This window comes from Centroberyx affinis, unplaced genomic scaffold (genome assembly GCF_046629955.1).
Source record: "Centroberyx affinis isolate AG114_WGS23_722 - 3 ecotype Tasmania unplaced genomic scaffold, CSIRO-AGI_Caff_v1 ptg004428l_1, whole genome shotgun sequence".
NCBI lineage: Eukaryota > Metazoa > Chordata > Actinopteri > Beryciformes > Berycidae > Centroberyx > Centroberyx affinis.
This window is the reverse complement of record NW_027282104.1, coordinates 62,517-90,185: the sequence shown is the minus strand read 5'-3', so window position 1 is coordinate 90,185 and position 27,669 is coordinate 62,517. Positions and strand designations below refer to the sequence as shown.

General features: G+C 43.6%; 2 protein-coding genes across 2 annotated transcripts in view; both read left to right on the top strand.

The window, feature by feature from the left end:
• Positions 1 to 652: 652 nt before the first annotated feature.
• Positions 653 to 14,354, top strand: tyro3 (TYRO3 protein tyrosine kinase; the record flags this gene model as incomplete). The annotated part of the gene is made up of 7 exons (XM_071543968.1): positions 653 to 733; positions 3,168 to 3,260; positions 3,717 to 3,838; positions 5,008 to 5,117; positions 7,123 to 7,282; positions 8,674 to 8,810; positions 12,230 to 14,354. Coding segments are annotated over 7 exons (1,145 nt in total), but the record flags the coding sequence as incomplete, so codon positions are not given.
• A 3,286-nt stretch (positions 14,355 to 17,640) lies between these two features.
• mgaa (MAX dimerization protein MGA a) overlaps positions 17,641 to 27,669 on the top strand; it is a 41,143-nt gene continuing 31,114 nt past the window's right edge. Inside the window, exons 1-6 of the mRNA XM_071543967.1 lie at positions 17,641 to 17,711; positions 20,686 to 21,866; positions 23,013 to 24,906; positions 26,567 to 26,678; positions 26,792 to 26,902; positions 27,127 to 27,255. Of these exons, the coding sequence (XP_071400068.1) occupies positions 20,761 to 21,866; positions 23,013 to 24,906; positions 26,567 to 26,678; positions 26,792 to 26,902; positions 27,127 to 27,255 (3,352 nt within the window). The 5' untranslated portion in view covers positions 17,641 to 17,711; positions 20,686 to 20,760. The remainder of the gene's footprint in view (positions 17,712 to 20,685; positions 21,867 to 23,012; positions 24,907 to 26,566; positions 26,679 to 26,791; positions 26,903 to 27,126; positions 27,256 to 27,669) is intronic.

The following is a 27,669-nucleotide window of genomic DNA, read 5'->3' as shown; positions in this document are numbered from 1 at the left end:
AACAGTCTGGTCACAGTGTCAGTGATGTGGATCTGCTCGGTTTAGAATAAGTTCCTTTGTTTTTCCAACATTAAAGATAAACAACATAAACATTGAGATAAAACACAGCTGTGTGCCCTGTGTTTAGAACAACTTGGTCAGAGAGGACTTCTTCAAAACGGTCAGTTAAAAGTCCTTGACCCAGTGCACAAGGCCCCCCCCCCCCCCCCCCCCCCCCCCCCGAAGTCCAGAAGCCGTTGCAGGAGTAGCCTACATGGATTTGCATCGTGTTAAAAGCCGAACTAAAAATCAACAAATAAAATCCGTGCGTATGTGTTAGTCTTTTGTAGGTGACTGGCAACCATGTTGACCATAGTGAGTGTGGCGTCCTCAGTCCCTCTGTGGGTTTTATAAGCAAACTGTGATCAGGCCAGACAGACAGGAAGCTTCATCCAAGCGATCTGATTGGTCAAAGACTCAGTATTGTTCACTTCTTTGGAGGAAACTTCAGTCAGTACATGTTGTAAACTGCTGTGTTAAAGCCAAAATCCCCTAGATGGCGCTCTTACTGGGATTGTGGAGACTTCAGTGCTGTAACCATAGTAACCATAACGTGTGTGTGTGTGTGTGTGTGTGTGTGTGTGTGTGTGTGTGTGTGTGTGTGTGTGTGCAGGTGAGTTCGGCTCGGTGAGAGAAGCCTTCCTGAAGATGGACGATGCGTCGGTGCAGAAAGTGGCGGTCAAGGTTCTGAAATGTGAGTTTCAGTCGTTCAGCTCCGTGTTTCTACAACTACTGCAACCAAACACTACTGCAACCAAACACTACAGCAACTACTGCAACCAAACACTACAGCAACTACTGCAACCAAACACTACAGCAACCAAACACTACAGCAGCTACTGCAACCAAACACTACAGCAGCTACTGCAACCAAACACTACAGCAGCTACTGCAACCAAACACTACTGCAACCAAACACTACAGCAGCTACTGCAACCAAACACTACAGCAGCTACTGCAACCAAACACTACTGCAACCAAACACTACAGCAACTACTGCAACCAAACACTACAGCAACCAAACACTACAGCAGCTACTGCAACCAAACACTACAGCAGCTACTGCAACCAAACACTACTGCAACCAAACACTACAGCAACTACAGCAACCAAACACTACAGCAGCTACTGCAACCAAACACTACAGCAGCTACTGCAACCAAACACTACTGCAACCAAACACTACAGCAACTACTGCAACCAAACACTACAGCAACCAAACACTACAGCAGCTACTGCAACCAAACACTACAGCAGCTACTGCAGCCAAACACTACTGCAACCAAACACTACAGCAACTACTGCAACCAAACACTACAGCAACCAAACACTACAGCAGCTACTGCAACCAAACACTACAGCAGCTACTGCAACCAAACACTACTGCAACCAAACACTACAGCAACTACTGCAACCAAACACTACAGCAACCAAACACTACAGCAACTACTGCAACCAAACACTACAGCAACCAAACACTACAGCAACTACTGCAACCAAACACTACAGCAACTACTACAACCAAACACTACAGCAACTACTGCAACCAAACAATACAGCAACCAAACACTACAGCAACTACTGCAACCAAACAATACAGCAACCAAACACTACAGCAACTACTGCAACCAAACACTACTGCAACCAAACACTACAGCAACTACTGCAACCAAACACTACAGCAGCTACTGCAACCAAACACTACTGCAACCAAACATTTCAGCAACTACTGCAACCAAACACTACAGCAACTACTGCAACCAAACACTACTGCAACCAAACACTACAGCAACTACTGCAACCAAACACTACAGCAGCTACTGCAACCAAACACTACAGCAACCAAACACTACAGCAACTACTGCAACCAAACACTACAGCAACTACTGCAACCAAACACTACAGCAACCAAACACTACAGCAGCTACTGCAACCAAACACTACAGCAACTACTACAACCAAACACTACAGCAACTACTGCAACCAAACAATACAGAAACCAAACACTACAGCAACTACTGCAACCAAACAATACAGCAACCAAACACTACAGCAACTACTGCAACCAAACACTACAGCAACCAAACACTACAGCAACTACTGCAATCAAACAATACAGCAACCAAACACTACAGCAACTACTGCAACCAAACACTACTGCAACCTCTGAAACCAAACAATACAGCAACCAAACACTATAGCAGCTACTGCAACCAAACACTACAGTAGCTACAGCAACCAAACACTACAGCAACTACTGCACCAAACACTACAGCAGCTACTGCAACCAAACACTACAGCAACCAAACACTACAGCAACTACTGCACCAAACACTACAGCAGCTACTGCAACCAAACACTACTGCAACCAAACACTACAGCAACCAAACACTACAGCAACCAAACACTACAGCAACCAAACACTACAGCAGCTACTGCAACCAAACACTACAGCAGCTACAGCAACCAAACACTACTGCAACTACCCCAACCAATCACTACAGCAACTACTGCACCAAACACTACAGCAGCTACTGCAACCAAACACTACAGCAACCAAACACTACAGCAGCTACTGCAACCAAACACTACAGCAACTACTGCACCAAACACTACAGCAGCTACTGCAACCAAACACTACAGCAACTACTGCACCAAACACTACAGCAGCTACTGCAACCAAACACTACAGCAACCAAACACTACAGCAGCTACTGCAACCAAACACTATAGCAGCTACAGCAACCAAACACTACAGCAACCAAACACTACAACAACCAAACACTACTGCAACCAAACACTACAGCAACCAAACACTACTGCAACCAAACACTACAGCAACTACTGCAACCAAACACTACTGCAACCAAACACTACAGCAGCTACTGCAACCAAACACTACTGCAACCAAACACTACAGCAACTACTGCAACCAAACACTACAGCAACCAAACACTACAGTAGCTACTGCAACCAAACACTACAGCAACCAAACACTACAGCAACTACAACAACTGTCACCTTAGACTGGAATGAAAACGAGTCAGATACCAGAGAACTGGACTTGGATAAATTAAAGCTGCCATTTATTAAATCCAGTGACTTTGTTGCCCCCCCCCCCCCTTTAGCTGACATCACTTCCTCCTGTGACATCGAGCAGTGTCTGAAGGAAGCGGCCTACATGAAGGACTTCCATCACCCCAACGTCATCCAGCTGATCGGTACGACAACACACACTCCACCTGGGTTCTGACTTGGGACTTGACTCTGACTTGTACTCTGATGACTTGAAAAAATGACTTAGATTGAAAGTGATGAGATTTGTTCCAGCAGACGACTGAATTTAAATTCTGTTTTCTGAATTTGTATGGAATGATTGAATTTATTGAAGTTGAAACTGATTATAGAAATCAAACTCATGATGCTCTTACCAAGTTTTTATCCTATTAAAACCATATTGCATTGAAAAGTCCTAGATATTTAGTTTTCTTTAAGATATTAAATTGATGCTGGACTCTTGATTTGTTCGGACTTGACTTGCTGTTCTACATTTAGACTTGAGACTTGTGCCTCAAGACTTGAGACTGACTGGGGACTTCCAAGGGTAAAGGCGTCTCCACAGTGATTGGTGGAGCAGGTTCAGGTGTGGTTTGATTGACAGCCTGTTCTGCCAATAGGAGTGAGTCTGCACCGGCGGCCCGGCCAGCGGCTGCCGATCCCGATGGTCGTTCTGCCGTTCATGAAGCACGGAGACCTGCACACCTTCCTGCTGCTGTCCAGGCTGGGGGAGCAGCCCTTTGTACGACACACACACACACACACACACACACACACACACACACACACACACACACACACACACACACACACACACACACACACACACACACACACACACATACACACACACACACACACACACACACACACACACACTCTCACTCACTCTTCTCTCACATCACAGTTAACAAGTCCACTCCTTTTTGTTGTTGTTAACTGCTGCCTCCTTGTGGCAGAAGGTGTCACTGCAGGTCCATTATCTCTCCAGACCTTCATCCCAGTCTGTCACAGGACTTCACACAGACCGAGCCCGACTAGATCCAACTGATCAACGACCAATCACAGGACAGAATGAAATGCAGTCAGCAGGATAATGAGAAGCACTGAGGGATTATTTGAGATGATGGTCGTTATTCCTTATTACATATGAGACCCAGTACAATCTAATGTACTGGATCCTTATTTAATTCATCTAACACCATCCTGTCTATAGAGAGACAGAGACAGAGACAGAGAGAGAGAGAGAGAGAGACAGAGAGAGAGAGAGAGAGAGAGAGAGCGACAGACAGAGAGAGAGAGAGAGAGAGAGAGAGAGACAGACAGACAGACAGACAGACAGACAGACAGACAGACAGACAGAGGGACAAGTCAGATTCAGATTCAAAGAAAGATTTATTGGCAGGAATCAGAACTGAGTTTTGTCGAATCATATTACAACAGTACAGGATAAAATGAGGTACAATACAGATGAATATGGAACATTAAAGGATAGACAAATTCAGTTATTATAGGAACTCCTTTTGTTCATGATAGATATGATTATATGCAATGCTATGGACTTAGATTGATAGTCATAGATTCATATGTAAAGATCTTCACTGTTCTCTCTCTCTCTCTCTCTGTCTCTCTCTCTCTTTCTTTCTCTCTCTCTCTGTCTCTCTCTGTCTCTCTCTCTCTCAATTCAATTCAATTCAAATGAGCTTTATTGGCATTAAATACAACAGTATCTGTTTCCAAAGCAAAACAGTGATAATCAAGAAAAAGTAGCAATAATAACAACAAAGATAATTGAACTCTCTCTCTCTCTCTCTCTCTCTGTCTCTCTGTGTGTCTCTCTCTCTCTCTCTGTCTCTCTCTCTCTCTCTCTCTCTCTCTCTCTCTCTCTCTCTCTCTCTCTCTCTCCATCAGGACTTGGCTCTGCAGACTCTGATCCAGTTCATGTTGGATATCGCTCGGGGAATGGAGTATCTGAGCAGCAGGAGCATCATCCACCGAGACCTGGCCGCCCGGAACTGCATGTCAGTCCAGCAGGAACCAGTTCAGCTATAGCTGACTGACCAGGACCAGCTCAGTGATTCAGTTCCTCTATAACTCCTCTCCTCCTCCTGCAGTCTGGACCCACAGACAGTATTGTCTGTAGCTGTTGGACCCACAGACAGTCTTGTCTCCAGTCAGCTGTCAGTTGAAGCTCTGCTGCCTCTTGCTGCAACAAAGAGTCCAAACTGTTTGTCAGAATATTCCAGAAAAGCTGTTTGTGTCCCACAGCAGAGAGGAAACAGACTCAGCTCCAGGAAACCACAGAACTATTTTCCTCTCCGCAGCACAGAGCTGGGGGGTGAAAGGCGGTTCCCGGCGGAGCGATCCGGTTCCGGACGGTGGGGTCGGATCGTAAACGGTAGAGTTCGGTAGAAGACGATCCGCCGAGGGGAAACGGTCGGTGCCGCCGCTTTCCGGGCCGCGGAGAGAAATACGTCGGTCGCTCTCCGGATCGTTTTCACAAACCACTTTTCTGGAATATTCTGACAAACAGTTTGGACTCTTTGTTGCAGCAAGAGGCAGCAGAGCTTCAACTGACAGCTGACTGGAGACAATACTGTCTGTGGGTCCAACACTACAGACGATACTGTCTGTGGGTCCAACAGCTACAGACGAGACTGTCTGTGGGTCCAACACTACAGGAGGAAGAGAGGAGTTATAGAGGAACTAAATCACTGAGCTGATCCTTTAGTCAGTTGTTAGTCTCAGACTGACAGAACAGTGTTAGCAGAAGTTATTACTAAACACAGTTGGACTTAATTAGTAATTTCCCGCTTTCCCTTTTCTCACTCTGCCCATGTATTCTGTGTTGATCAGCTGTTGGGTCAGAAGCTGCTCTGACAGCTTCGTTTCTTTACTTTGGGTTTTGAATTTGTTTTTAAATTCAGTCTCAGGCAGAGTGAACGTTTGTTTCTTCAGATTCTGTCTACAGGGAAGAAGCAGCAAAGTTCAGATTTAATGAGGAACATCAGGCTCATGTTCAGACCTGTGTGTGTGTGTGTGTGTGTGTGTGTGTTGCAGGCTGAATGAGAACATGACGGTGTGTGTGTGTGTGTGTTGCAGGCTGAATGAGAACATGACGGTGTGTGTGTGTGTGTGTGTGTGTTGCAGGCTGAATGAGAACATGACAGTGTGTGTGTGTGTGTGTGTGTGTGTGTGTGTGTGTGTTGCAGGCTGAATGAGAACATGACAGTGTGTGTGTGTGTGTGTTGCAGGCTGAATGAGAACATGACAGTGTGTGTGTGTGTGTGTGTGTGTGTGTGTGTTGCAGGCTGAATGAGAACATGACGGTGTGTGTGTGTGTGTGTGTGTGTGTGTGTGTGTTGCAGGCTGAATGAGAACATGACAGTGTGTGTGTGTGTGTGTGTGTGTGTGTGTGTTGCAGGCTGAATGAGAACATGACAGTGTGTGTGTGTGTGTGTGTGTGTGTGTGTGTGTTGCAGGCTGAATGAGAACATGACAGTGTGTGTGTGTGTGTGTGTGTGTGTGTGTGTGTTGCAGGCTGAATGAGAACATGACAGTGTGTGTGTGTGTGTGTGTGTGTGTGTGTGTGTTGCAGGCTGAATGAGAACATGACGGTGTGTGTGTGTGTTGCAGGCTGAATGAGAACATGACGGTGTGTGTATGTGTGTGTGTTGCAGGCTGAATGAGAACATGACGGTGTGTATGTGTGTGTGTGTGTGTTGCAGGCTGAATGAGAACATGACGGTGTGTGTGTGTGTTGCAGGCTGAATGAGAACATGACAGTGTGTGTGTGTGTGTGTTGCAGGCTGAATGAGAACATGACAGTGTGTGTGTGTGTGTGTGTTGCAGGCTGAATGAGAACATGACGGTGTGTGTGTGTGTGTTGCAGGCTGAATGAGAACATGACAGTGTGTGTGTGTGTGTGTGTGTTGCAGGCTGAATGAGAACATGACGGTGTGTGTGTGTGTGTGTTGCAGGCTGAATGAGAACATGACGGTGTGTGTGTGTGTGTGTGTGTTGCAGGCTGAATGAGAACATGACGGTGTGTGTGGCAGACTTCGGTCTGTCTAAGAAGATCTACAGTGGGGATTACTACCGGCAGGGATCCGTCTCCAAGCTGCCGGTGAAGTGGATCGCTCTGGAGAGTCTGGCTGACAACGTGTACACCACCCAGAGTGACGTGGTACACACACACACACACACACACACACACACACACACACACACACACACACACACACACACACACACACACACAGGCCAACCACATTTGAGTTCAAAATAAAATTGTTTGTTGCAAATTGACTGATGCCATTCAACATGAAGTGTTACTGCTTTCAGCTTTGTCAGCCAGTATAGTGTACTATAGGATAAGATAGTATAATATAGTATAATATAATATAATATGGTATAGTATCGTATGGTATAGTATACTGTTATATAGTATAGTATAATATAGTATGATATAGTATAATATGGTGTAATATAGTATGTAGTAGAATATGGTACTATATATATGGTAGTATAATGTGGTTTGGTATAGTATAATATGGTGTAGTATGTAGTAAAGTGTGGTTTGGTATAATATAGCATAACATGGTATAATATAATGTAAACCAGCTGTCAGTCTGCTGCTGATGTCAGAGTTCCTCCTCCGACACTGAAGAGACTGACAGAGTCATGAAGGAGAGAAAAGCCCTTCAGGAAGTTAAGGGACAACGCCCGACGAGGAGTCCAGTATCAGGAAGTGATGGACAGGGAGGCCAGGACAGCTGCCTCCACACAGTCCATTACTTCCTGATACTGGACTCCTCAAAGAGCATCCCACTTATACCATGGTCACAGTAATGCCATGGTCATGGTAACACCTGAGGGTTTGACTAATACCTGGAACAATCATTACCGTCCCATAAGGTTCTTATGCGACGGAAACGTTGTTCACTGCTCCAGTAAATAGGACGAACCTTAGATAGGACTTGGCAGCAGGAGATATTTCTAGTCCGCTCAGCTCATAGAACCCTTTGGCTCAGCTAGGAGCCAGAAAGCTAACGTTATGCTAACGTTATGCTAACGTTATGCTGCAACATTCAGAGTCAATAACAAACAGTAAATATAATTTGACAGTATGTTTAACAACAAGACTAGCTAGCTATCAGCCATGTCATCGTCCCCAAATCAATATCAACATTTTCACGAACAAATGAACGGAGTAAACGGAGGCTTTGACTGCGTCCCTGTTGCTATGGTTACTCATGTTAGATACAGGCTGATGCTACGTAGCCAGCGCATTCATTTAGAACGGAGAACAGACAGTTTCACTGGAACTACTTAGTAGGTGTCCGTTATCAGGAATTATACCATGGTCTGGTTGAATACTCTATTCTGATTGGCTGCAGGGTGTCCATTAATTCCTGATGATGGACACCTCGTCGGGCATTATCCCTTACTGACACCCTGCAGCCAATCAGAATCGCCCAGACCATGGTATAAGTTTTTGTAAACACCCATTGACTGTGTTGTGGTGTGTGTGTGTGTGTGTGTGTGTGTGTGTGTGTGTGTGTGTGTGTGTCTCAGTGGGCGTTCGGGGTGACCATGTGGGAGATCATGGCTCGGGGACAGACTCCGTATCCCGGTGTGGAAAACTCTGAAATCTACGAATATCTGATCAAGGGAGAGAGGCTGAAGCAGCCGGCGGACTGCAGAGACGACATGTGAGACTTAACAAACATGAATATTCATTTATTCATTATTAATGAGCAGCTGTATGGCTTCATCCCTGTGTGTTTAGCTGCATCTTAATCAACACAAGCACAGCTACTTGCCACTGCACCTCCCCTCCTCCCCAAATATTAAATATGTATATGGGCACTTTGGACCTGAGACTCCACTAAAGAGCAGATGTTACGCACTTAAAGCTTCATGCCACTTTATAATATCCATCCAGAGGCCGGATTCACCAATATGTTCTTAAGATAGATCTTAAGAAATGACATAAGAGGAAATTTTAGGAAGTTCTTAAGAAGGCTCTTAAGTGCAATTCCTCAATATTTTCTTAGTAACAGTCTCATTTCTTATGAATTTCTTTAATTTTCCTACTTACGAACTTCTCAAAATAGGGCCTGAATTAATTCTGGTAAATAAACTTTAGGCTTACTGCCATTGAGGCTAGGAGACAAGGCTAGGAGGCTAGGAGACATGGCTAGGAGGCAAGGCTAGGAGGCTAGGAGACATGGCTAGGAGGCAAGGCTAGGAGGCTAGGAGGCAACCCAAAGTGCTTCCATCTACAAAACAATTGGGGAAAAACCTATTTAGAGCAACTAGAGCAAAGATTTAAACATTGGTTGCTGTTGGTAACTGTAAAATTTGCAGCTTATTTCCAACAGACATGAGACAGAGGCCTACCTGGCCCTACACCAAATAAAGCTTTACAATAAATGTTCATCTTAATGTTAGGTGTAGGGGAACCTATGAAGACTTTGAACTATAACCTACTTGTCTAAAATGTGTTTAAATATATGATATTAGAGGCTTACCTTTTCACTGTAGGAGTTTTAAGACAGGTGAAGGGCCGTCTGAAAGTTAAGAAAAAAATCAACAACAAATTTGAGAACTTTCATTTCAAGAATACCATTTATTCCTAAGTTTTTTCTTAGGAAGAAACATAAGAAGAAAGTTAAGAAAATATATAAGAACTGTTTTTGAGAATAGCATTTTTCCCTATTTTTTTTTCTTAAGACTAAAGTTAAGAAAGAAATGGCACTTGAGAAGATTTTTTTTCTTAAGAAGGTTTTGTGAATCCGGCCCCAGGTCAGTCGGTGCTTGTGAACTCTTCTCTCTGGATGGGACCTGGTCCTTGAATCTGGTTCTGCTCCACTGACATTGAATGGGGCGCTGACTCTGTGGAGGTTTCTGTGTTCTTTCACCCAAATTAAATTCTGGGTCACACCTGTTGGCAATACTAGAATATGAATTTAATTTTGGTGCGACAACTCAACTCGGCATCTAAGGCCAAGTCTATTTCCATTAACAAGGAAATGATTTTTTTTTCCTGATGTTGATGTGATGTTTTTAGAACCAACGTTGCTGTCTCATTATATTATTGCTGGTGGGACGTCCTGTATGAGGATACTCTGAGGAGGCTCTCTCTTCTTCACTGTCTCCTCTACATGTTGACTGCTGTGTGGTTAGTGTGTTTTGTTTTGTTTTTTACCACCGCTGAAAAGAAAATTTCCCCTCGGGCAGAATAAAGACTCAGATCCTCATTCATTGTCATGGAGCCGCCCCTGATGCCCCCCCCCGGTGACATCACAGTCCAGGTGGTTCTGTGATCTCGCTGCAAGTTCACAACTATCGACTGAACACAAACATGTGAATTCTTTCAATGGCTGCCATTCCCCTTTAATTACCAGATGGATAATTGTAGTAAAGCAACACATCTCTTAAAATCTTAGAATAAATATGGAACAGCACAGAGGCTTTCTTCAGAATGGTGCTGGGATCCAGATCCAGATCCAGATCCGGATCCCCATGAAGAAAACATGAATATTCCCTCACACACTTCTCCTCTGCTGCGTCTTTTATTTCTCGTCTAGGTTTTGGTAAAAGACCTTTAACAAGACATTTCTCACAGCAGATACACAGTGACGACCCATCCTGCATAAACACAGTACAGTGTGTCCTGTATGTATGGGACCTTTAGGGGAAATGGGCCTTGATGTGTCCTGTTACCTCAACACCTTCCTCCAGGTGTGACCTCATCACCTGAATTGGTCTTCTATATATATACATATATATACATATATACTGTATATACAGTATATATACAGTACTGTGCAAAAGTCTTAGGCACCCAAGAGTTTTTATATAAATTGTGTCTTAGATGTTTATTCATTTTTTTCTGCATTAGTGTGTCAGCAGACTGCTCTTTAGTAGCTCTATAGTACATTTTTTGATATTTTGAAAGCATCTTCACTTTAGTTTTTTTCTTTTACATGTGCCTAAGACTTTTGCACAATACTGTATATATATATATACTCTGTGTGTGTGTGTGTGTATATATACAGTATATACTGTATATATACTGTATATGTATTGTATATATATATACATACACATTGGGTCGTCACTGTTTATGCCATGAGAAATGTCTTGAAGGTCTTGTATGAAACAAGTATAAATAAAAGAGGCAGCGGAGGTGAATTTCCTGTGCAGGAGTCTGATCTGATGCTTTGCATTGTGGGAGGATTAATGTGCAAATGACATCACACCAGGAGGCAGCCATGTTTATACAGTAGAATGCAAGTGTTACTCATTTGTTTATATATTATATTGTGTGATAAAGAGTCTTAACATCCTGGTCAGTATTATGGAACAGAAACTGAATCAGGAAAACAAAATGAGACTTTCACCATCTGAAGGAGTTTTGTCAGCAGGCAGATGAGGCTTCAGATGATTCATAACTTGAGAATTATTTCTGCCGCAGGTCAAACACCTTCATGGTTAATATTCGAGACTTTTGATTACAAAACAGTTCTGTGGTTTGAAATACTGACTGATAGGGCTGGACGATAATTCAATATTAACGTTTATCGTCTTTCAGTGGGATTATATTGTGATGATGTGATGATGTGGTGATTTTGGGATATCGAGACGCACAAATCTGTCTGAACTGATGAGAACAAGCTCATTTTATTTAGAAACTCGGACAAAATGAAGTATGGTAGGAATATTATGTGTAAATTTCAGTTTAGTTTGACATCACACCAAACATTACCATTCGGCTCAATATGATGAACATTAATTTGATTATTTAGCGTGATTTCACTTATGTGAGCCATATCATCATATATATCGATATTGAAAAAAAATCCTTATGATTATCATGATATTGATTTCACCCATATCGTCCAGCCCTACTGACTGATGACATTCAGGAAGCAACATGTTCCCCAGATGGATGTAGAGCGTTCAGGAGTGAAAGCCTTCATGTTTATCGGAGCAGTTTGTGTTGTGTGTCTGTCGTCTGTCAGTTATGAGGTCATGTGTCATGTGACTGAAGTGTGACTCTGTCTGTCAGTTATGAGGTCATGTGTCATGTGACTGAAGCGTGACTCTGTCTGTCGTCTGTCAGTTATGAGATCATGCACAGCTGCTGGAGTCCGGTGCCCAAGTGTCGTCCGAGCTTCCAGCAGCTGATGGATCAGCTGGAGGCTCTGCGGCTCGGCCTGTCGCCCGCGGCGCCGAAGGAGCCGCTGCTGTACGTCAACCTGGAGGGGGAGGAGGCGGAGGCGGGCGGGGCCTCCGGGGCGGGAGGCGGGGCCCCGGGGCCGGAGGAGACGGCGGCGGCGGCCTGGGGCGTCCCCTGGCAGCGCGGGGGGGCGGAGGACGAGGAGAAGGACTGGCTGATGGTGGCGTCCGGCGCGGCGCTCGCCATCGGAGGCGATTACAGGTACATCATCGGCCCCTGCGGCGCCTCCGAGGAGGAGGGGGAGGGGGGAGGGAGGAGGGAGTCCGCGGACACCTTACGGGACGAGGCGAGGGACGAAGACGACGACGTCGTCATTAACGTGTGAGCTCTGATTGGCCCGGAGACCGGCCAATCGCCACGCTCCCTCCTGCTGGGCGACAGACTGTCAGCCGGTCTGAGGCAGAAACACTGAACCGGGCCGGGCTATTTCCTGGGTACGTGAAGTTCAGTCTACAGCCACTGGAAATGGTTTTTATAAAGTATATTTGAATTTTGCACATGAGTGAAACACAGCGGCGCCCCCCCCTCCCCCCCCCCCCCCTCCACACACAATCAGAACCTCGACTGACCACACAGACGCATCGGCCAATCAGACGCCGGCGGCCGACTATGAGGATATTTCAAACCGTCGCCCAGCTCTGACGCATGTCCTCTTTCATGTCCTCATTTTTGCCCTCCATTTTGAATTCCTGTCACACGCACAGCGATCCTCCCTCTGAGCTGATCTGAACCATGTGCTGTAGTAATGAGATTTATTCTGGGTTATGACTATGAACCGGTAACGGAAACTCACTTCTCCCTGTCTGTCAGCGTCTCTGCACATGGATCCTTTCTGTGAATTCATCAACTGAACAAATGCTGCCGTGGTTTTTAGTGCTGTGGATGTTTGGATCTTGTTGAATTTTGCTGCTTAAAAAGACTCACTTGTGCTTTTCAGGCTCTAACATGGATTCCCCTCATGATGTTTAGCACAGTTACTAATAATCTATTTTTAATTTAACTTGAAGAAGCATTTCATGGGACCATATTGCCGTAGCCTTGTGAATTATTTTTTTTCTGGCGCATATCACTGAATTTTACACTAAATAATATGCAGATGTCTATGTATTTGAGTCAAATATACTATAAAGATGTAATTATGTTGTATTTTAGAAATCTGGGATGTTTCAGGGCTTGACAGTAACACAAGCTACCAGCCGAGCGCTGCTCAGGTTCGGTTCCACCTGATCAGTCTGTAAATTCATTTTAGCAGGTAGCCAACAGCGAGTTGATCAGTCTACAATATTCTAGGGCTGCAACTAACGATTATTTTCATTGTCGATTAATCTGTGGATTATTTTCTCGATTAATCGATTAGTTGTTTGGTCTATAAAATGTCAGAAAATGTTGAAAAATGTGGATCAGTGTTTCCCAAAGCCCAAGATGACGTCCTCAAATGTCTTGTTTTGTCCACAACCCAAAGATATTCAGTTTACTGTCATAGAGGAGGAAAGAAACCAGAAAATATTCACATTTAAGAAGCTGGAATCAGAGAATTTTGACTTACTTTTCTTTAAAAATTACTCAAACCGATTAATCGATTATCAAAATAGTTGGCGATTAATTTAATAGTTGACAACTAATCGATTAATCGATGCAGCTCTACAATATTTTAAAAGCCACTTTGGCGGCTAAGAAGTTCTCAAACCTCTAGTTACTGTAGTCGGTCGACTAACAGTTAGTTTCAGGCCCTGACGTTTGAAATGACAGATTTTTAATTTTTTAGCTTTCTGGAGCATTCCTTGTGTTGGGATATCAAGGGACATAAAGTTTTAATATTTCAGATGTTTTGTATATTGTTATAAAAACGCCTTCCAGAGATACAACCTAGATTTATCCAGAAGCAGACTGTGTCCATGTTGTGACGTTCTTACCTGTGTGTCTGTCTACTGTGTTCAGATCTGTGCTGGGGGTTTGTACAGAGGCAGATGCGTAATACTCATGACAAACGAATAAAGTATTATTTGTGTCGTGTTTCATGTTTTCTCCGGCTTCATATCATACCAACATTTCACATCCAGCGCAGAGGTAGACAGTCTGCCGATGAGCAGTCCTGAGAGCCAGCGGCAGGTTCAGGCCACCTGGAAAATAAAACCATGTGCAACTAAAGAAACAAGGACAAATCCATACAACAGGGAAGAAATGAACGAGGAGCCACTAAGGACAAACTGAAGGCTGTTCTTATAAAAGCCAGTATTATATAACCTACTAAAACAGGGCAGACATGTAGTGGCAAATAAAAACAGGGTAAAGTAAGACCATAAAGCAAATAACTAATATAAATATAAATCAATGATCCTTTAAGAGATGATTCCTTTACAACCCCTATCCTCAGACAGGGTTCCTACACATTTTCAATTAAAAAATTCCATACTTTTTCCAGACCTTGATTTGTTTTGAAGATTTTGTCTGGTGTTCAATATGATTTACGCAGACAGACATCTTGCCCCTGCTAACTAGGTCACATCACTGTATAGATGAAGATTGTTCTTCACAGCCACAAATATCAGAATATGTGAGATGATTGGCAGGGTTCCTACACGGTTTACATTTTAAAATTCCATATTTTTCCCAGACCCTATGTTCTCAACCGGATTTGATTTTGGTGGGTATTTGATATAATGCAGCTGACAGCGGCTGGGTAATAAGAGCGTCCCTCTATCTGAACATTATTCTGCACATCAACAAAAACTGTGGACTCAAAGTGGCTCTACAACAACATAAAAGCTAGAATGATGTGTGTATCGGACCTGAACCACAACATTTTCCATACTTTTCCAGACATTTTTTCAAATTCCCAAACTATTCAAGACCTGGAAATGATCAAATTCATTTTTAATACTTTTCCAGACCTTCCAGACCTGCGTAGGAACCCTGCTCAGAGCTTAGATCAGTTTCATTCTGTATAGTATGACGTTTATTTCATCTTAAAGGTTCATTAAACTTCCACAGGCCTTGATTTGTGATGTTTAGACAAATGATTTGATTAACTTTCGGTCCGCACCGCCACATGTCGACAGACTGAAAAGCTGCACCTGGAGGTTACAGTCTAGGTGAATTTCATCTACGTCGCGGGTAATTAAAAGCTACTGGATCTGCTTTTCCCCCTCTGTCATCAGAGCCGCTCCATCTTGGATTCCGGAGGAAAAAGTGGGTCAGGAAGCGCGAAATGTCCTCCAAGAAAAACCTTTCATCTTTCCTCAAGATGGAGAACAGACTCCCCGCCCCCAGCCTGCCGACACACGGCTCCACCCGGCTCCGTCTGAGGGGATTTTAATGCCAGTTACAGTTAAATTCATAACCAAATCATTCGCAAATTAGAACATGTGAAACTGAAAAGCGTCCGTGAAAAGACCTGGAGGACATGCTGCGATTATCACCGAGGAACCAGCTTTAAGACCTCCAACACTGAATTTAACACTTCAAGCGCTGGACTGACTGTTTCCAGGACCTTTCGAGGGTTTTTAGTTTCGGTAATATGATATGAGACATCAGACAGCCTGGCACGGACCGCACCTCAGCTCGGCACAGTCACCTGGCTAACTTACACTAGCTAGCTGCCTCCTATAGTTTATCATGGCCTAGCTGTTAGCCGTTAGCCTTGGAGCTAACTGAGCCTCAACGGCCTCTAGATGTCGCTGTATTCACCTCCATCTTCAGTCTGCACGCGGACAATGTAAAAACATGAGGCTGGTCAGAAGTGTTTTGATACCCCGCCAGACATATCTGTGCAAACGACACGTTCAAAATGTGATTTTTGTTGTAGAAAACTGAGCAGTCTGCTATTTCCCATACTACGCATGCGCCATTGTCCGCGACCCTGTGGTGCGAGCGTGCAGGCGCAGACCCAGATTTAAAACAAGACTGACACGCGGAAAAATAAACGTCCACTACTGCCAAATTATTAGTTAAAATCTGGATTAATACTACTACTATTTTAAGGATTATAAAAGCTGCTGTGCCTTTAAATGTTTCCCCTCGTCTGTAAATGACCACAAATAAACTCCAGCTGTTAGCCAGGACGGCTTCCGTCAATCTAAAGTCCATTTCACTCTATTCTTTTTGTGTTTTACTGTCCTGTTGTGTTCTACTCTGTCTCTCTCTCTCTCTCTCTCTCTCTCTCTGCTTGCTGACTGAAGCCCAGCCCAGCTCCAGCCTGGCTGACTGAAGCCTTTGTTTGCTATAGGCGGGACCAAATGTTTTCCTCTCTCGCAGTTCGATGAGAATCCATTAAAACCACCGAGTCATTCTGGTTGCAGATCCAAACGTTGCATTGATACGCATGGGCAAATTATATTAACGTACAGTAAACCCGGCGCTGTTTTGCCCCTTTTCAGTTTCCATCTGGAGGCTTCTTCATAACATCTCATCATGGAGTTAAAGCTGTAATGAAAGCCTGCTGTTACACAATCATAGCCCGCCCGACACGATTCATCTCACGCGTTTGAAATGCGGGATCCTGACGAATCACAACGGATCGATTTAACGTAAAACCATCGCCATCCACGTCAAAAACGTACGACTTTGTCAAGTGGAGATACGATGTGGAAAAACACTGCTGGATACCGTGAACAGCCTCCATTACAGACTGCATCTGAAACAGACCTGGGTAATGGCTGTCGGAGCGTTTCCTCACACGGCCATAACGATCCAGATGTTGAGTCTATTCAACTATATTTAGCCTGACATTTAACAAACTAAAGAAGCCTATAGGATTTACTAAAAACTGTCCATCAGCTCTGCCTGAAGCAGTCTGCCTGTCTCCGGTTAAAGCGTGTACAGTACACGGTCCCATACCGACTGTACCACCGCTCACAGTCTATAGAGAACATCATATCCAGTTTATATTACAAAAACGTAGCCTAACCCTCATCAAACTGTATCTGCTATGCTAACAAAGCCCAGCCAGCAGCAGTCTATCTGATCCAGGTCTCGGTGTGTCGGTCATCCCGGTGCTCACAGTCTTCTCGTCAGATCCAACAGGTAAACCTGACATCACGTCCCACAGGACATCAGACAGCTTCCCCCTGTCTCCCCAGACCGCTCTCCTTGTGGAAACACGACATCAGATCCTCCAGCGTCCCAGTCTGTCAGGACCGGGACTTGTTTTGAACCAGGTGGCGACAACAAGATGGCGGCCGAGGCTGCGCAGAACCGGAGAGGATGAGAACGGGCGGTGACGTTACCGTGCAAGGACGCATGCTGTTTTTTTCCTCCCTGCTAGAAAATACACGATGTTGTTGGGGTGCTGGACGGGAAAATACAGGATAACGATTGGATTTAAGTGACACCGTCGAAATACTCGATCTATTCGGCAATGCAGAAGGTAATCCGTGCGCGTGCCAGAGCACATGGTCACGGTGGGACGATACAGACCGACTGAGAGCTTTGGTGTTTAGGAAGCCATTACTGGGCTCAGCCCGAGGCCTGGTCCTGCTAGCTAGCAGCAATGCTGATTAAGGATCTCATGTAATCTGTAATGCATACATGTTTCTACATACTATGTGCAGGATCCACAGGTTCAAACATGTTGAGATAAAACTAATCAGACATGGTCATTTTTACACCATCCAATTTAATTGACTTGTTTCACCAATGAGATGTTTAAAGCATAATAGAGCGCTGTTAAATCTGGGGCAAAACAACATTATGTTTAGTTTATGCATGCATTATCAAGGAATAGTATAATTAATCCAATGCATACACACTGCATCACAGCGGTAACTGATTCCGTCATTGGAAATGAATGGACCATTGGAAACTAACGCATTAAATGCGCCAAGGAATTGAATTGTAATGGTATGGTGTGCTCACTGTGGCATCAATCAGGTCATCTTCTTTTGGAATTTCTCTGCGGCTTGTTGGTGTTTCAACCAGGACAGCTAGCTAAACTAAAGAACTATGGAATTGATACTATTAATACAAATGTTTCACTATAATGTAAAAAGTAAACTGAAACAGGGAATGTCAAACTTGGAGGCCCTGTACTTTTTTGTTGGAGACTGTAGGTTGAGTGGGTTTTTTTCTCAGGAAAACTGGCTCTGTTCATGTCGTGTTGGAGCAAACTTCTAGAGTTGCAACATATCTTTATGCTTTGTGCTGCCGATGGAGAAGCGGCTGGTTCACAACACGACTTTGTGGTATTTAGTTGCTGTAATGCCTGTGGGCGAAAACAAAAGGTCTACAGTTCAGTGGCTAACAGCTTGAGATATGCTCAACAGGTTACTGGAAATTTTAACCCAACGCAACACCACTTCTATTTAAAAAAAAAGCTTTAAATTTTTTCTGTCTTTTTGATCAGAACTGATCGCAATGCTTATCAGTTGACTTACATTACAACTTCAATTTGGAGGGAGGATGCTAGCCTGCTAGCATAACACACAGGCTGCGATAAAGGTTATGTCTACATGGTGTTGCTTTATCTGAAGCCCCTTTCACACTGATGTGCTGTGTGAAAGGAGTACGCCTACCTTAAAAAGCCGTCTTTCTTACATATTATGTGAGAACATAATGTATACGTTATTATGACATGTTACACTATATTGTGAAGATAGCCAATCAGAAACTACTATAATGGCGTATGTTTTCCTCAAGCCAAGCTGTTGAACAGCTGAGTGTGAGATACAACTGTTTGGCAGCTCGGTTGAATCTCCAAACCAAAGTAGTTGTAGCTGTAACTTCCATTGCCTTAGCGTACTTTCAGACAATAGAAATGATATTAAAAACAAACAAAAGTTAATAAAAAGGTGGTGCCATCTTTAACAGCTGATCCCTGTTAAGCCCACTTTATACTTCTGGAGCTACGCCATAGGTCTTTGCAGTGCCGGCATAGCCCGCAGAGGCTGTGACTGCGTGTAGAGCGACGCAGGACCACAAAACCTGTGGTTGGCCCGCTTCGTATTTCCTCCTATCTGGTTGATGTCTGCCGATAGTGAAGACAACATGGAGCAGATCGAAGAGAGACGAGCTGAGAGGCTTCAGATATGTTCATTTGTACGACAGCACATCCACAAATTGTAAAGATTACTGAATTTGTGATGAGAAATATCCCAGAACACAAGTTTCAGAGAAAGTAAACACTACTACTGTTGTTATTACTTCTGTATTAACAAAGCATGACACTGCCATCTAGTGTTTCGGAGGTCTACGCGTAGAATCACCAAAATAGAACTACAAATGCTCGTAGCGACAGCGGCACTTTAACACAAAAAAATCAACCTTAACAAGGAGACCAGATGCTATGGCCAACGTCCGCCAACGTTTCTCCTCTTGTAGAAAATTCTAACTTCACTGGAAATGTTTTGCCAAACCTTAACCTTAAATAGAGAAAAAATAATAATAATTTTGCCACACTGTCAGAAAGTGAAAATCAAGTTGGATATAGAAGCTGGAAAATCACATTTTTATGCCGTGTTTGTAGATTTGTGATGTATTAACTTTTGACTTGTATATTTTATTAGCTAGGCTGCTCAAAATAAAGAGCAGCAATAAAGATTACAATGTGATGGGAAACCGCAATATGAACTTTTTAAGCAGCAGGCCTCCAAATAATGCTGTGCTTTGAATTTTGAGCATGTAAATGTTAGAAAATAAAAGGTAAGAATAAGTGTTTGTTAAATGGGAACTGAGAGCCTCTCAGGAGCATAAAGTGAGGAAGGATGTTCTGGCTCAAAATAGGAAGACTGCAGCCCAAAATCAACACCTTAATCAGGGTGTAGCCTAAATATAGCTTTTAGATAGATGTGCACTAACCTGCGCGCCAATATTTGGTTTGCAAACAACACTATTTACCAACAAAAACGAATATTGTAGCCTATTTCTCAACTGTTTATCATATTTTCAACCATTTACACGTTAAATCATAACGTCATAATTAAATAACAAAGCTTCTGAGCTTGTTATTGGTTTTCTTTGATGGGGAAGTTATCTGTGTAGCATGGTTTAACTTCTATTTCACCCAGTCATGTGTCACTCAAAATTAAAGCATAATATGAATGCAAATACTGACGTTTGGGGTCCAACAACAACAACAAACATGACCCTTCCTGAATTCAAAGAAGGAGTAAACCGATCAGAAGTTTGAGTTATTGGTTCCATCCAAATACCTTTCAAAACTCAAAGTGATAGGGACACCAGTAGAGCAGTAGAGTCATATCTCTCAATACCAAGAATTGACATCTTTCCAACATTTGAATAAAAGCATGACATTGTGGTCTTGCCTTGGTTTTTCTTTAGAAATTGTAGACAATGACAAGTGGTTCATAGTTTATAATTCTAAATAACAGTCTGTTGTTTTTCAGGATGCTGACTTGAACCATCGTACAGATGTATAACAAGCGGGGCCCTCCTGCCCTTTAAATGTCTGTGACTTGTTCATGGCTTCTAAGAAGAAGCAGAAAGGCATGGTGTTTCATGAGGAAGGGGCGACTGCCCCAACAGCGGCGCCTGCAGCTGCCCCTCCGCCTAAATGCTTTGTTGTCCTGAAACCAGGCAAGGCGAGTGAAGGCGGATTGGAACAAGGTGACCTTGTAACCAACGAAGAGGCAGACATGATGATAAAATCCAACATGTACTCAACAAAGGAAGTCATCAAGGTGTCTGCTATACTCCCCATGATGAAACATCCTACCGGTTCGAATCCTCAATCGGACAACCTGTCACCCGATAGCATCTGCAAAGGCATCAAAGTAACGCTGGACAACAACAGCATGTGGAACGAATTCTTCAGATGCAAAACCGAGATGATTCTGACTAAACAAGGCAGCAGGATGTTTCCCTACTGCCGTTTTCGCATCTCTGGCTTGGAGCCATCCAAGAAGTACTCTCTGATCATGGATATCCAACCTGTGGACAACAGTCGCTACAAGTGGACTGGGCAAAGCTGGCAAGTTGCTGGGAAGGCAGAGCGTCACGTAAAGAGTCAGCCATTTGCTCATCCTGAGTCTCCCTCAACGGGGCAATACTGGATGCAGAATCCAGTGTCCTTTTACAAACTTAAGCTCACCAATGACATCTCAGACCAAGAGGGGAACATTGTCTTGCATGTGATGCACCGGTACTTGCCACGACTGCATGTAATACCGTCTGACAAAGCTGCTAAAAACATAAAGCTAAATGGGCCCCATGTTGTAACATTCACTTTCCCCCAGACTGAGTTTATGGCGGTCACAGCTTACCAGAACTCGCGATTTGCTCAGCTGAAAGTTGACTACAATCCCTTTGCTAAAGGACTGAAGGAGGATGGATCCAGTTCGTGGGCATTGAAGCTGAAATCAATCACTGGCAAAGACTCGCACAAAGAGGGAGGTACAACAACCAACGAGCAACATCCTGTGAAAAAGAGCTTGAAGTCATTGCTTGCAAACCATAAGCCTAGAAGCTCAAAAGTAGTGGACCAGAAACCCCCGACTCCAGATGTCCAGAAAACCTGCACTACAGACAAAGACCAGTCAGCTGCCAAGGCCACTGGAGAAAGTTCTTGGTAAGAGCACCACTTAAGTGGGAAAAATGCCTTGTTCTCCCAACTCTATCAAACCTCAAATTTGGAGGAAAGTACAAGACTGAAGACCAGCATCTTATGAATATCCGTGTTTTTTTTAATGTGCCAAGATCTGATTGCACAACTTGAATGTTATAACCTGACGGTGTTTTGTCAGATACTGCATCTGTTGTACTCTTGTTCTCTTAGTCTTCAGCTAATGTTGCTCCATATATCTTATACCTTTCACTAGGAGTTCAAGCCCTGTAGGGGCTCAAACCGTTTTGAGTTCCTGTGGGTTTATATTCATATCCAGCCACTGTTATTCTTCTGCTATTGGCTGGTCTTTGGTGCCAGCTGATGTCAACTTCTATGGAGTACAACAGGTGGTGACATCAGCTAGCACCAAAGACCAGCCAATAGCAGAATGCCAGTTCAGTACCCTACTTTTCACCATTAGATGTCAGGCTTCACCACAAATTTGGATTTGGGGTTTAGTTAGTTTTCTATGAGATACAACGTGCTAGAGTGTTGAAATGTTGCGCTATGATTGATAATGTGCCAATCCCCTTTACAACCAATATTACTCTTATTTGCCTGATGGGAGCACTATAATGAAACGTCAAGTAAAATACTTAAATAAAAGACTGTGACTTCCAGACCAAGGGCCTTATGGTTACACAAATTGGCAAACATCAAAATGTCTTTGTCCTTGGTTGATGCATTTTCCTTTTGGACCAGCTCAATGAGACAAACTTTTGAATACAATTAATCAGTGACACAGGGCAATAGCGTGTGGACAATCAATAAGATGCATTATAACTAAATGAGAACTTGTCCAGTCCGCATAAAGCCTTGACACCATGAATGTAAATCTCTTTTCATGACAACCCTCAGATGTCAATATATAAGCTAGTTGGACCATCAATTAATAGGTTAGTACTTTTGTTCTGAGACCAAGCATTAGTCAATACATGAAGCTTGGTTTTGATTGGTAAATGTGGGTATACCATTGTAGTATCTGACAATGTAGTTTATGTTAGCATATTCATGTGGTGTGATAACCTATAGTGCATATTCCAAGTGGATATAATGTTCTGGTTATATGATTGATATCACTAATTTGTTGTTAATTCTTTTTTTCCTCAGCAGTAATGCACGTCCTGCTCAGAAGTTATTTTCTGAACTGATTCGGGAGGCTCATGTTTCACTGAAAAGATGCAATTTGGAGCAATTGTGCATCAATAACAGTACTTCTTGCAGAAGTGAGCAAACCGACATTAAGAACACAGTTGTCAAAAGTAGGAAAGGAAAAGATGTTGCTGATGACAGTTTGTCTGTCAAAACAAATACTGAAATATCATCTGCAAAGACAGGTGAAAATGTAACAAAGAAAAATGGTTTGAAATCTTCAAAGGACGACAAGCACCATATAAATTCATTGAACTGGAAGGATACTGTTATGGCGGACTGTACTGTGGTCGATAAGTCATCAGCAGTGCTTGCTCCTGCTTCAGCAGTGTCCCTAAACTCCTCTGTGAACTCTGACGGAAAAAGTAAGCCCGAAGCTCAACTTGAGGAGAATGTGAAGCCACATAAACGGCCTGCACCCTTGCCTCTGCCAGCCCTTGCTCTTTTTCTGAAACAGCATCGACTGAAGCCCAGGCAGCTCAAGACCAGACCGAAGTCTCCTCCAGCATTACCACCTGAATCCCTGTTAGCAACTCCTACTGTGGTGTCTGCTGGTCCACTTATTGATCACACCAGCAAACCAACTGATCCTTCAAAGGATCTCAGAGGTGAAGTCAACACACCGGGCAGCCAAGCCTCCAGTTGCCCTAGCTCAGATCTTCATCCAGCTGGAAAGGTATTGAATGTTATTGGTCAAGCGACTGAAACAGGTCACCAGGCTTCCAGTGCTTCATGTTTTGCTGCAGTTGCCACTACAGATCATGGGGGACCAAGAACTGATTGTCTGGCCTCAGTTCCAGTTGCTGAAAGTCCAGAGCCAGTGGTACCAGATAGTGCACCAGTGTTACCCAATTCGGATCAGCCATTCTATACCCCTGGGACAACTGTATCTACCATCTCCTCATGTCTTACTACCTCTTCTGCATCTCCTATGTCGTCACCAACCTTTGACACAGTGTTACCTATCCCTAACGCACCCCAAACACAGACCTTTAAAGAGTCTACCACACTACCATTAAGCCCGTCCACCATGAGGCCTGCCCCCTTGCTCCCTGACTCTGAATGTTCACCGTTTGGCTTTGAGTCTTTGTCACCTGCGAGCTCGCCAGAACCTTTACCCTCCCTGCCTTCTGCTTTAGCATTAGAGCTTAACCCTCCTCCCTCGGTACCGACTTCAAAAGTTGTACCACCTGTACAGTTACCACACAGTGAAGATTCTGCCGCATCTGTGTTTAAATGGCATACAGTGTTACCTCTACCTGACCCATTCTTAACCACATTTACATCATTTCAACCCACACCACAACCAGGTCCTCTATTATCTTCCAGTACTCAACCTTTGTTGCCTTCCCAGACTTCCTCGCACCCTGATCCGCAGGTTCTTGGCACTGCCATATCCTTGCCTTCGTCTGACCCAGTTACGCCATTTCAAGAAAACGATCAGTCGCTACCCTTTCCAGGAGAATTGTCTCCCCTCGTACTTCAGTTACCACTGTCTCCAACCTTTTCTTCATTGGACGGGGAAGGATTGTCGCCCACGCCTTCAATCGCAGACCTTGTGCACTTTTTTTCTACTGATGATGACCTTGGAATGGAGGTTGATTTCTCAAACACTGAGGCAGCGCCAATTCCCTGCCCAACTCCTAGTACGTTAACAGCCAGTGCACAGGGTCCCTCTCAGCAAGTACAGCCATCTATAGCCGACAAGCCCCAGAAATGCAAGAAGAAATCGCGGCGGGGAAGGCCCCCTCAGACAGACAAGGCTCTGAGCAAGGTCGACGCCACCGATACCAGCATGCAACCCAACCTGGAGGAAGTGGAGGAGCAGTTATTTGTCTCTTTCACATCAAAGGTAAAATCAAACTGTTGTATTTGCTAGTGCAGTGGATGGTGGATTCATGTGCCACCTAGTGGTGTGAAAGGTGAACTCCATTGTATGCCACCAGATGTAGAAATACAGCGGAACTCTTTGCAATTTGGTGTGCTTGATACCTCGTACATCATTTAGTTAATTCAGGCTAATTAGATGCCTGCCATTTCAAATATCTTGCGAATCTGCCTCTATGTATTTCAGTTCCTCAAATGCAGACCAGTGGATTGATTTATTAAACAGGGATGTAGTTATCTTGGATAATTTCTCAGTCCCGTTTTGAAATAAAGGAAATATGAGTCGAGAGTTGAAACCATTATCAGGAATCATAAGATTGGCTGCTATGGCAGCATGGCTAAAAAGAAAGACGCTTTTTTTTTTTTTTACTGCAGCTGAGCAAGAGAGGAACATCTATATCTAAACTTATGTAAAAACACATTTTAACTATAAAATGCAACACTGTCAAGCCTCTAAAATGAGAGAGCAGTCGTAGGAAAAAATTGGAAGAAAACTTGTCTTTTAAATAAAAAATGTTGAGTTAGTCAAAGGAACTCCCTGATCTCTCAATACACATTCTTTTCTTAAAGCTTGTCTTATAGCACCTTGGAAATTAGTTCATGGATGGGGTAAGCTTAAAAAGGCATGGTCATAGTGTTAGAAGTCCTGCCTACCACCAAAACATGCCTGGACTCAGAAGAGAGTTACACAGTGGTGATTTATCATAAAGGTGAACTAAAAAAAAAAAATTCTTATTAACAAACAATGACAGAACCTCACTCCCAAAAAGATTTCTAATTTTTATCCCCAAACTTACAATTTAATTTAAAATCTACACAACAGAGAGGGCAAACAGTGTGGAAGTATTATGTCAGTGCCTCAGCTAGGTGGTGGAGAGAGATGGCAGATGACTGCGCATGCAATGGTAGGTAAAGTAGGGAGTCTGGATCTAATGAATCTAGATCTAGTGGATCTAATCTAGCCTTCCAACATTACCTCTCCACCTGGAGAATGCAGCAGAGATTGTGAACAGGCATTGAGGTTATGCATCTGCGCTGTTTGCCCTCTCTGTTGTGTAGATATTAAACAAAATTGTACATTTGGGATAAAATTAAAAATTATAATTTTCTATAGACTGATATTTTGAAAACATCGTTTTGGGAGTGAGGTTGTGTCATTGTTTGCTCATAAGAAGATACAGACTTTTAGTTTTTCTCTATGGTAACTCTTGTCTACCTCTCTCTTGGCAGTTGGCAGGACTTCAACATTCTAACATCCAGCTAACTGACTAAGCCTGTGTTTTTGCAGGTTTATTGCTCTGGTAACAAGTTAGACAAAATTTTAAGCTTGCTTCAAGAAAAGAAAATCCCAGGCTTATGTCAAATGGTCAACTAACTTATCCAGCTAACACAGTTATCCATGTGTGAGGAACAGGGCCTGGCTCTTTGGTAACCCTCTAGTTTTTGGTTTGTTTGAACTGCAAATCTAAATTTGGTTTTATCTCATTCAGTTTTATCTTTATCGCAATCATTAGCTTGCCTATGATGTTAATGTTATTTGTAAGGAATAATTTAAGGTCTCACTTTATAACATGCATAACGCATAACATGCATACAGAGAATTAAAAGCATAAGTCACATTTCAGGAAGCCCTTAGGCTTCACCTGGGGGATTCCTCTGAAGGCCCAGAGACGATCGCACAACCTCAGCGGCCCGCTGTCACTGAACCACAGCAACTCACCGAGGCAACTCAGAATGGTAAGCAACAATTGGTAGACATACTGTGACAGAAAGGTTTATATTCCCAGTGGGAAACCGTATATTTCCCTTACTTCAGTAAGCATGGATCTTAAGAAGCTGTTTTTCTCCAGTTGAAACTGCAGACAGCCTAGAGGAGAGAATAGCTGCCTGTGAGAAGCTTCTTTTGAGGGACGTGAAGCTGATGAAACACAGACAAGTCATCCATCCTGTGTTGCAGGAAGGTACGCTCACAGTGGATGTGGAATTATGGAAATATGTAACTACTTGGATAATTTGTCGCATTTTGCAGACCAAGATCATAAAGTGTTAGTATTCACTTATATATGCTTAATAAAGGATTGGCAGCTTGACATCATTTATTGTACATCATTTAATTAAATTACTGTGATTTCCCACAGTTTAATGCATTGACAGAATTTTTCTGTCCATTATCTATAAAATCCAGTTGGACTGAAGATGAGCTTGCTGGATCCGACACAAGCCATCGACCTGCAGTACCTGGGAGTTCATCTGCCGATCCCTCCGCCCGGAGTCTGTGTGGAGCCGCTATCTGAACCTCTGGCACCGCCGCAAAGTTAGCAGCCTCAGACTAACCTGCCTCCCGTTCAGCCTCAGACTAACCTGCCTCCCGTTCAGCCTCAGACTAACCTGCCTCCCGTTCAGCCTCAGACTAACCTGCCTCCCGTTCAGCCTCAGACTAACCTGGCTCCCGTTCAGACTCAGACTAACCTGGCTCCCGTTCAGCCTCAGACTAACCTGGCTCCCGTTCAGACTCAGACTAACCTGCCTCCCGTTCAGCCTCAGACTAACCTGCCTCCCATTCAGCTGAAGCTTGACATGGTCATACTTCGTTTGCTTGGGGGCTGATATGTTTAAAGAGTAACTAAACACCAAGCCGAAATCTGTGTAATGCCTGACATCTACCTCCACCAACTGTGACCTCATGTTGCACCAGGAGGCAACATAAAAATTATGGCCAATAAAACAT